Source organism: Schistosoma mansoni, chromosome 6 (genome assembly GCF_000237925.1).
Source record: "Schistosoma mansoni strain Puerto Rico chromosome 6, complete genome".
NCBI lineage: Eukaryota > Metazoa > Platyhelminthes > Trematoda > Strigeidida > Schistosomatidae > Schistosoma > Schistosoma mansoni.
Genome location: NC_031500.1, coordinates 15459533 through 15470880, shown reverse-complemented (window position 1 = coordinate 15470880; position 11348 = coordinate 15459533). Strand labels below are relative to the sequence as shown.

General features: G+C 35.9%; 1 protein-coding gene across 1 annotated transcript; it reads right to left on the bottom strand.

Moving 5' to 3' along the window:
* Positions 1-6353: 6353 nt before the first annotated feature.
* On the bottom strand, positions 6354-9362 carry Smp_011030 (hypothetical protein; the record flags this gene model as incomplete). Its single annotated transcript, XM_018798390.1, has 4 exons — positions 6354-6534; positions 8105-8285; positions 9172-9283; positions 9318-9362. The coding sequence occupies 4 exons, from the start codon at positions 9360-9362 to the stop codon at positions 6354-6356; spliced, it is 519 nt and encodes a 172-aa protein (XP_018653336.1).
* Between the last annotated feature and the right edge of the window lie 1986 nt (positions 9363-11348).

Genomic DNA, 11348 nt, shown 5'->3' with positions numbered 1-11348 from the left:
AAATTAATGCTAATTTGCTTAGGATCGCTTACAAGTGATCAAATAATCAATATAACTGTTTGTTAGGTCTTTCCACATTTGAATTCATGAATCAATCTAAGCTAAACCACTAATGGAAACCTTGAAGCACTGGGCGAACTTTTTGTCTTAGTATGGGACTCCTCAGAAGTGCTAATCAACGATCCCACACGCGAGACTCGACCTTAATTCACAAGCATGGTTAGCAGAGATGGACTCAGGACTCAGTGGCCGAGTGGATAACGCGATGGCGTTTGAAGCGAGGGTACTGGGTTCGAGTCCCAGAGTGAACATCAACTCTGAGATGCAGGTACATCCAGCTGACGAGTCCCAAATAGGACAAAACGCGCGTCCTGGATTCCACTGCTAGCCACTATCCATCTCTGCTAACCATGCTTGTGAATTAAGGTATATCGAGGCAATACGCACAGTATGCACATATGCCAAATAGAGACTGACCAGATGCAGTCCTAACAAAATCGATGGGAAGATCCAAACAAGTAATACGAAGTGAAATTAACGATTACTTTTGATTTAATCTACTTAATTTTTTCAGAGCACTGACTTCTAACATATTCTGTAGGTTAACAATGTAGTAAGTGTCTAAAATTAACTTAGCCTTTAGCTCTTCTTAAAGTTACTCCCAGTCCTATGTCCGGGTAAAGGAGGAGGGTTAGGCATGTGGTCAGCAACCATATCCCGTAGAAAACAACCTTGTTAAAAAAACGCTTACCAGAAGTGACTAAAATTAGCAGGCAAAAAGATTATTTTAATTTCACTTTGATCATAGAGAACTTTCAGCTTTTTCTTCTTTCTTATCACATGATAATCACATGTCTTCAACAATCTTGATTGACAGATGCACTAAGTAAATTACTTTAGTTCAAAAAAACTTTACACTTAATCTTAAATCGTTCACTTTATGGTTAATGAGAAGGATGTTTGAATATCGGTTTACTTATGTTGCTTCTTTTTCAATTATCCTAGTTCACGGTCATGTACTAGGATGCAGAGTTCTTTTGATTAGTCTGAAGAATAAAGGTTTAATTCTTATAGAAGATAATACTTTCAGATTGTAGATGTTGTTTTTGAGTAAGATCATCCAAGCACTGAAAAGATACACTTGCATTTTTCTGTCATAAACTATGGTTTGCTATTCATACCTACAAACTAGAGATTACTTCAGCTAAAAGATTGAATAAAATTGATGTTATTTGATTGTCACAATTCTCTTAGTATTAATCTTAACTACAAGTGCCTAACTAAAAACAACATCTGATTTCAGTGTACACATGGGATGTATACAAAAGTGAAATCCAAGAAGTGCGTTTCATTCCATTTCGAATTCGTTGGCTGGATGTACTTTCATTTCAGTGAGCGTTCATTTCGGTACACGAACCTAGTACCTGACTCACTCACTTGGGTCACGGGTATGAATTTTAACTTGATTTGAATTATTCCGTTGTGGATATTTTGATTGACATTTGTTGTGAAAGCTGCTGGGTCCGAGTCCCGGATTTAACATAAACTGTGGGGTTAGGGCACATCCAGTTGATATGCCCTAAGCAGGACGAAACGCGTATCCTCTATCCCACTATTAGCCGCATTCTATTTATCATGTATAAGCTTGGGCCGTAATGGTCATCCTGAAGCAAACCGCATAGGATGGACATATAACGAGGAAGTCAAAATATGAACAACAGGATAATGCAATAGTTTAGAGTTAAAGCAATTTCACTGTAATTTAAATTCATACATATTGGTTGTTTGAATCTTCCCATTGTTGTTTCGGATTTCCACCGATCAGTCTCTTTTGACATATACCCACCCTGTGTGGGCTGCCTGAGTATTGCCAAGCATTTTAAACAAAGATGGGTAGTGTCTGGAAGTGTAATCTAAGATGAGCATTTCTTCTTGCTAGGGAATCTTCAACTGAATGTACCTGCATCTCAGAGTTTCTGTACACTCCGGGACTCGGACCCAGCACCTTTCGCTTTAAATGCAATCACATTATTCACCTAGCTACTGAATCCGGGGTAGAAACTTGATTGTGCAATTGCATGAACTGAGATTTTGATTGATATACATAATGGTTGTTCGGATGTAGGCACGTCTAGGTGACGAGTCCCAAATAGGACGAAAGGCGCTTCCTAAATTTAAATGCTAACCAACACCCATGTCTGTTCGTAATCATACTGTAGTTTGAAATTTACAAAAAATGAACACGATTTCCTGGTCAACTCAACAGGACCACACAAGATGTTCCCATTATTTACTAATAATTACCAAATTCAAATGTAATCATCCATAACTATATTTCCAACTCTGCTGATAGGATTCAACAATCTTTAGAGAGTAACTGACTTGGTTTGAGTTACTTTTTTGTTTTTAAAAAATACTGATATGAATGTCTTCACCACTTACTAATAGTACGATAAATCAACGTTTATTGAACCTATCTATATATTATCTTTTAAGAGATTTCAATAAATTATTGTCAAATAAAATCAAGTACTTGGTTCACATTGAGATTTTCTCATCGGCAAATTAAAGATATGGAATTTTTGTTAGGTAATTAACTATTTGTCCAGAATATAACAGAATGAATTATACTAATTTTCAGAAGTACTTACTTACTTACGCCTGTTACTTTCAATGGAGCATAGGCCGCCGAACAGCATTCTACAACCCACTCTACAATGGGCCTTCTTTTCTAGTTCTATCCATTTTTTGTTCATTCTTCTCATGTCTGTCTCTTTTTCTCGAAGTAATGTGTTCTTTGGTCTTCCTCTTCTCCTTTGACCTTCAGGATTCCATGTGAGGTCTTGTCTTGTGACGCAATTGGGTGATTTCCTCAAAGTGTGCCCAATCCACTTCCAGTGCTTCTTCCTGATTTCTTGCTCCGCTCGAATCTGGTTGTTGTCTCCCACAGTAACTTGTTGCTGATAGTGTCTGGCCATCGGATCCGAAGTATCTTGCGTAGACAGCTGTTGACAAACACCTGTATCTTCTGGATAATGGCTTTCGTAGTTCTCCAGGTTTCCGCCCCATACAGTAGAACTGTCTTGACATTTGTATTGAAAATTCTAACCTTGGTGTTGGTTGACAATTGTTTTGAGTTCCAGATGTTCTTCAGTTGTAAATATGCTGCTCTTGCTTTGCCGATCCTCGCCCTCACATCTGCATCTGATCCACCGTGTTCATCAATGATGCTGCCCAGATATGTAAAGGTTTCCACATCCACCAAAGCTTCTCCGTCAAGTGTAATTTGATTGGTGCATGTTGCATTGTATTGGAGAGTCTTGCTTTTCCCTTTGTTTATATTGAGACCTAATGCTGCTGAGGCTGCTGCTACACTGGTCGTTTTCTCCTGCATTTGTTGTTGCGTTTATGATAGAAGTGCTAGATCATCCGCGAAGTCTAAATCGTCCAGCTGCATCCTGCCTGTCCACTGTATCCCGTGCTTTCCTCTATATATTGACGTCTTCATGATCCAGTCGATCATCAGGAGAAAATGAAAGGGTGAGAGTAAGCAACCTTGCCTAATTTCCAGAAGTGCTTACATTTAAATAGCGAACTACTTACGAGTCTTTAACTAGAGTGAAGCCTTTATTGACATTCTTTACATAATATGGATATATACAAACCCTTTAATTGAACAATAAGTTTTCAGGCAGATAATATGAAATCCTATTGAGAAGTCTTGACCTATGCAGTTTAGAATAGTAAGTGAATATGACTGCCATTGCTTGTACTATGTCACAAAGAAAATAATGCCAGAGAATATACACACTCAAATTTTATAACATTAAATGGGTGAAATACTACCCACTGGAAGATGAGTAGACTTTAGATTTAATCTCCTGTCCAATTAAAAAAAGATCATTATTGATGAATTTAAGATATAGGAAACTAACAGGAATCTAGTTCCACTGAGCCGGTATCCAACGATGTTAATGTCTAACTTCAACCAATCCACGAAATTGAGCAACCGTCCACCATTGTCTTCAGTGAGTTAATATCTCACAACAGACCTGGTTGAACTCCACTAGTCACTGCTTCTTACTAGAAGACAATGGTGAACGGTTGCTCAATTTCGTAAATTGGTTAGACACTAACACCGTTGGATGACGGCTCAGTGGTTCTAGAGGTTAAACGCTCGCGCGCGAGACTGATAGGCCCTGTACTCGATCCTCGCGAGGCGGGATCGTGGATACACATTGCTGAGGAGTCCCACAATAGGACGAAACTGCCGTCCAATGCTTCCAGGTTTTTCATGGTTGTCTAGCTTCAACTGACTCATCAATTCAACTATAAAATCTCCACAAAAAACTCATTCTGATAGAAATCTAGTTCTTTTTTTATATTTAATTTCTTATATGATATCAACTTTCAATAATTAAAACATAATTTTAAATGAAAAGTTCTATAAACTACTTTCTAGATAGATTTTTCTATTAATCATATGAAGAATTGTATGTTTGTGTATATAGATCAGTTGATTTATGGGAGACTATAATTGACCTTAAATAATATTAAGTACACACCCTACTACCAGTTATATACAGATAATCTTTTTCAGGACAAACCATATGGCTAAATAAATACAAAAGAAGAAAAACAAGTTTATTCAATAAAATTATTACATAATCAATTAGCTTAGTAACACAACTTCAACTAACCAGTTAGCAACTATTATCAAAGTTTGATTTGATAACTTTGAATAGATTGAACAATAGATATATATATTCCAAGTCTATCATCAATAGTGCTATGGTAGAACAGGAGATTAAAAATGATTCTTTAAATTATACAAAATTAAACTTTACCATTAAACAACTACTCATCTATGCTGCTACCTTGACGTGGTGGTCGGGCTTGCACATCGTGATGAACCAATCGAGCTATACTGGCTGGAACAATCGTTCCTCAAGGTCCTACCATGCCAGACAGGTCGGTTGAAGAGAGGTAAGACTAAAAGCAGCAAACCTGAGGTCCAAAATCGTACTGCTGACTGTACAGAGGTGTGACAGCAGTAAGGTCTTTCCTTCAGACAACCAGCATAACAGCGATGCTGCCTTCCCACAAGGAGAGGTGGGGTTAGAAAAGGTAGACCCTAGAAATGCACACCTCGCCTTATCTCACGGATATCCGTCTCCGGCGGTAAGGTTCAAACAAGTACGGAGCTAACACAAAAACTACCCACAAATAGGTCGTGTGTGACCGACCTCAAGCAGTTGTCCATTGGGCACTGCGGCCGCGCTCTCAGGTCATTAACACCACTTCTAATCCAATTTCGTTTTCAGGTATCTCTAGAACCCTTCCACTGTGTGGGCAACCGGGAGGTGATATCTGCCCTCATACCGCTAACAGCACTCAAGACCACTGTATTCATATTTGTCCAAATAGTCATACTTAATGCCGTTTTTAAGACAGCATTGAATGAAATAAATCCAGATTAATTTGATACATCATGTAAGCTATTTTCTGTTCACATATCATAAGTAATACAATGAAGTAACTTGAAAGGAGTTAAATTTAATCCTATAAAGAGCCTGAGATTTTATACATAACGTATTCCCTAGATTACTTATTACATATACAATCTTCATCTTTATATAAGTTTGTATTGTTACATTCTTTGCTTGATCAGTTTTTGTTCTTTTGATCAAATATGTCACCGACTACCATACATTCGATTGAACGCAATACTTTCAAATTTCTCAAAGAGCACTACACACATGTTTAGACCATTGATTTAAAATCCAGTAATCCTTATGTCCAACTTTAGAACAATTACAGTGTGAAGTATATATTTTTGTGAATCTTCGCGAGAAGACTACCCAGGTTTTTTCTCTCTTTATGGTATCCAGTTTTTGAGATAAACTAACTTTGACCTTCATTAAAAGAATTGATCTTCAGTATTTTACAGCATTCAACTGACTTTCTATTTTGAATAAGGACTAATCCACTACTATAGTTCTCTTCATAGTTTAGAAGAGGAAGTAAGTTTTACTGTTCTTATTTTCATACATGATTACCGAGAATGATTTTGAACAGTTATTGTACATCATAAAAAGAAGTCGATCCTTTTCTTTTTGAATACTACTGACCACTTTTATTATTATTAATAATAATAGTAAGAATAACAGACACAAATTGTGATGATTAAAAAATAGAACAGCTCGTGAGTGCATAAATTCACCACGGAAACTACGTTCATATTTATACCAACAATCACTAAGAGAGAAGGTTAAATGAAAAAGGTATGATAAGATAATTAAGCTGAATCCAGACAAAGTTTCCAATAGTAAACATTGAAGACAATCATAGTGTTATTCAACTTTTAACCAAATCTCTGCATTACCATCTTCATTAGTTGTTAAGGATGGATCATATATAATCCAATAATATGGTTCTGGCAAATAGTTAAAATTTCCTTCTGATAATTGTTCAATAAAATCTTTTGTTTCATCCATAAATTCATCTTGTTTAATAGATTTTAAATGAAAACGTCTACGTGTATTCAAAAGAATTCAAGATGTAAATAGTTTAAGTAAAGAAAATATATATGAATTAAGTCATTAAACAATGTTTACTGTAAATAATGTGAGGAGAGCGATTTTTGTATTTAAACACATGAATATTGGTACAAGGAAGCATCAGATACATATGCGCCGCACAAATCTCTCACCTGTGATACTGCCCAGGTGCCCAAACCAAAGCAGGTGGTTTTCTTAGGGGGCCACACCCGGAGCATTTGACCTGAAGATCTGATCCACAAGGCAGTGGAGCATCGTGAGGAGATGCAGTCCCATGGTAGCCGGTGACCAACAATTGATTCATACGCCATTTGTTTCTTCAGGATACTGGAGCCCATGTGCATCATTGGTTTGTAATCAGGGTTTCCCAACTCCCTTAGATGGACTTTCCGTGTTCACCAACCCGGTTAAAGCGCCGGGTATTCGCTTTTCGTCCTCTCAATTTCGTGGACAATACCCCCGGCACGAGAAGGCAGTGAGTGGGACTTCCCTGTCAGAGGCTATATACGCTTGGCCATGTGAGAGCATTTCGAGAGGTAGAGCGGAATCTGCCTACTCTCGGCCGTACCAGGGCATTTGGGGACGAGAAGAGCGAAATCTACAGCATAACATGAATTCATTACACTTCAAGGTTAAACATCGGTTACCAAGGCCTAAAGTTACCTTAGTCATATTTATAAACTGAAATCAATGAAATTTAGTTTGTAATGACATGCAAATAACGAAGAGGAAACAACATATTCTATATGAAATAGTTAAACTTGATTAGTATTTCATTTGTTGAAGATGAAATCATCAAAAGGAGAAGGGGGTTGAAGTTGTAGATGATGACAAAACGGACATTGAGTAAAAACAAATAAGCAATAATCAAGCCACTTAGCTGACATAAAATTAAAGTTAACATCGTAACTGAACGTCAACAACAAAAAGATTACGTAAGTGACGAGAGCTAAAATAATATAACTATTTGACCATGTCAATGAGAGGTCTATCACACTTTCATTCTTTGTACCAAGGTTAGGTTGAAAGCACTTGATGAAAATGGACTCTGTAAAGCTTAGTAATTAATTGTTTCAAATTCCTTTATGATATCCATGTCGTGTCTATTATCCATTAAATGTCTAGTGACGTTAATAATGCTATTTACTGTCCTTACTTCTTATGTCTCTTCGAACTAAATTTTATTGATTATGGTACATAAAAATATTACCAATGTAACTTTAGATCGTTTGCAGATGATGATAAATCTTGATGCATAATGAATTCATGTTATGCGGTAAATCTTCTCTTCTTTTCAACCCGATCTTCTTGGCCTTCTGCTGCCAACCATTCAATTTTTGATTGGTGTTACATACTACTTATATCGACAGACATAAGTAGCACATCATGCATGTACAGGCATGGGTACTATACAATCGTATTATAGGACTATGTGTTCAAAATTTGTTTCAACTGGTATGATGCAAGTAATTTATCCACGGACATTGGGTTTATTACACACATGAGTTTTCAGAATGTACTAATAATAAACATGAAAATCTTACTTTATATAAACAGAGAAATTAGACCATTCGCTTTGGAAAATATGAGGTGATTCATTACACACTTTCTTGCTAATCTGATCATCTGTTATATGCCGAAGTACCGTGAATAATGATTCGCAAGCAGGTCCTCCACTTGGTCTGATTTCAACAACAGTTGGATATTTATTGCAGTCTTTTGAGCCTAATTAAAAAACCGTAAACAAAAAACCATTCAAAATAAAGTCACTCAAGTCAAGTTTAAATTAATCGCAACAAATTAAGTCTATTAAATATACTGCTTTTGCCTTACTTTTGATTTGTCTGGTTTCTCCATTTTTATGACGACTAATACAATTAAGCATAACGTATAGTTTCAACCAAAGTGAATTTTTATACATTTATGTGGCCATTTAAAGATATTGTGTTATGTCGAGACAAAGCAGATTGCTTGCTTAAGTTTTATTGTATGACTGAGCTGCAGTTTGATTAACTACTTAAACTATTAGTTGAATTGACAACCTATTTACCAATTGGCACACCGATCAGTGAACATCAACCAAGACTAAAGCTTATTGGTCCTCAAGGTCCTTCTAACCCAGTGATCAACCATAAAACGAAGATAGAAAACATACCAGTCCTCTATTGTACTTAATTCAGTCATGAGTCAAAACCAATTTAATAATAAGCTTGAAATATTTAACCACAAGGCGACACAACTAACAAATTACGATGTGTACATAGCTTAGCGATACAAAACTAGAGTAACAAGTAAATAATTAACTAGGGAAAAACCTGGAACAACAGGGCATATGAAAAGTTCACAAGTCAAAAACCAATCGACAATCTTTAAATTGGTTTTGATTTTGGTTTAGATACTCTAACACACTTATCACAATATCCTAATGAAAAACAAAGTGAATGTAATGGTTCTGAAATAGATAAGTTATCTTTTAGATATATCTTTCTTAAATGAATATCACAAAAAACAACAAAACGTAAGACAATAGCTTTAAAATGCATTCTAATGTATAAGAATGAAGCAAAACACCAAAACCAAAATATTTTACACATAAAACATGACAAATTACCAAATTTTTCGGCGAAAATAACTTCAGCTTGTTCCATAATTTCATCAAATGTCATACTCTCATTTTTGTAACCCATCCACTCACTCGTCCGAACAGATCCCTTTTTGACTTTCTACCAATTCATGTAATTTTCATACTTAACTTACCCCGGATTCGTAGGACTCTAATACATCGTACAAAGTGCTGGACATCTTTCAGCAACGCTATTTTAATATACCTGCAAAAGATATGTGTTATATATACGGGATCAGTCATGATTGAAGTGTAAGAAACTAGGAAGTACCAAAATATCTAGAGTGTATCGTATGCTGATAATTACGTTACACAACTTTTGTTTGATTAAACGAATGTGCTCATATTTAAACTCACCTTAAAAATGAATACGATCCAGTTGTCATCATTACTTCTTACTCGTCTTCATTATTTGCATTTTTATTCAAAAAGAACTTTTAACATGTTAAAATGGACGTCATTCGCGTAGGTTATAAAATAACTCATCAAGAGTAGTCTCTTTAGGCAAAAACAAAGGTTTTTCAACTATTATTCTGCCCAAGACTTTGATTACAAAAGGAAAGAGGATGTAATATATTTTGAGTTTTCTAAAGTTTTCCATAGAGTCTACGATATACGTCTTATCAGTAAGCTTAACACGAAAGATAGGTTACCATTGATAGACCAGATTGAATATCTAAATAGTCAAATATTTAGGGTTAGGGTAGGGTTCTACATTTTCTCAAGCTACAGAAAGCACCAGTGGGGTCCTGAACAGTGACACGAAAAATGTTCCTAATGGTCTCATTGTCCTAAGAACTAGTCAATCAACAATCATCAAAATAAATCTCGTCGTAACTACCCGCCAAATAGATTAAGGTTTTTCTAGCTACACGTTTCCAGAACCGGTGATAAATTTGTAGTAAAATGACGTACACCATATCGAACTATGGGACTATAAGCCAAAGCTATGGGGCAGCATGAGTTAGCTACCCTTCCCATTACAGTGTGAAAACGATTCCAGCTGAGATATTTCGTAAACTATACATACATATTAGACAATATTGCTTTTTCGAAGAGTCGTAGGGTTGACAAATAGCTAGAAATTTTAATATATTATGTTCTGGAGTCCTAAACAAACTAGAATAAAAAGGCCTTCCCAGCAAACCTTGGGAAGCGAAAGTTCAAAGTCATCTTATTCCGGTTTTTTTTTAGCGGAACTTGCCGTCTAATTTCTAAGTTTAACTAGACCTCATTTAGAGTACGAAAATATAGTGTTCGCTCCTTCTCTCCGAAAGAACAAAGGCAATTTACCTGTGACCTCGATTTGATATAGAACCAAAACGAATAAATAGGGTATTTTATAAATAAAAATGTGAAACCGAAGCAGCTGCTGCAATGAACTTTAGTTTACAACCCATATCGTTTAGAACCATAGATTAACGGTATCTTTACCATTGAAAGAATGTTTACAAAGACATACCGTTAATACATTTAACGCATTTCGAATGCCTTGGAAGTCAATAATCCTATGACCACATCATTATATTTTCTTACCGCTGTCGATGAAAACTAGAAGTGTCCGCCTGGTTCAAGGTCAGATGTGTTTTCGCTGGTGCATATATAAACCAAAAATAAATTGGATATTATATTCGTAAGGCAATACTATATACTGGGCAAATATTATGGACTTCTCTGATACAGAAAGAACTAGTATAGGGATTTTGGTGTTGTTAACCTAATGTTTTGATTGTAGAAGAGTCCTCATAAGTTTTGACTAGTCTGACTGAATTAGTTCCAGTTTATTTGATAGTTGCTCAGTAAATAATAAAACCTAGAGGAAGAATTGTGGTTTCTGGACCGTAACTGTTTCTGATCATGGTCTTGTAAAGATTCTTACTACCAAAACACTTAACAGAAGGACAGTTTGGACATCAGCTTTTTAAATTTTCAGGATGTTTGAGTTTGATCTGAAATTAAATTATTTGTGTGGAGAGGTTTTGTGATGGAGTAAAGGCGGTAGATTCTAAATTGGCGAAATGAGTTTCACAGAGTGAGAAAGCTATCGTCATCAGCAGATCCAATTAAAGACATCACCTAATCTCTCAATACTGAATGTAAACCATCTTCGTAAGGCCTCAGACATGCTAAAACAGAATTACTGATGTGTATATCTAGGTTACTCA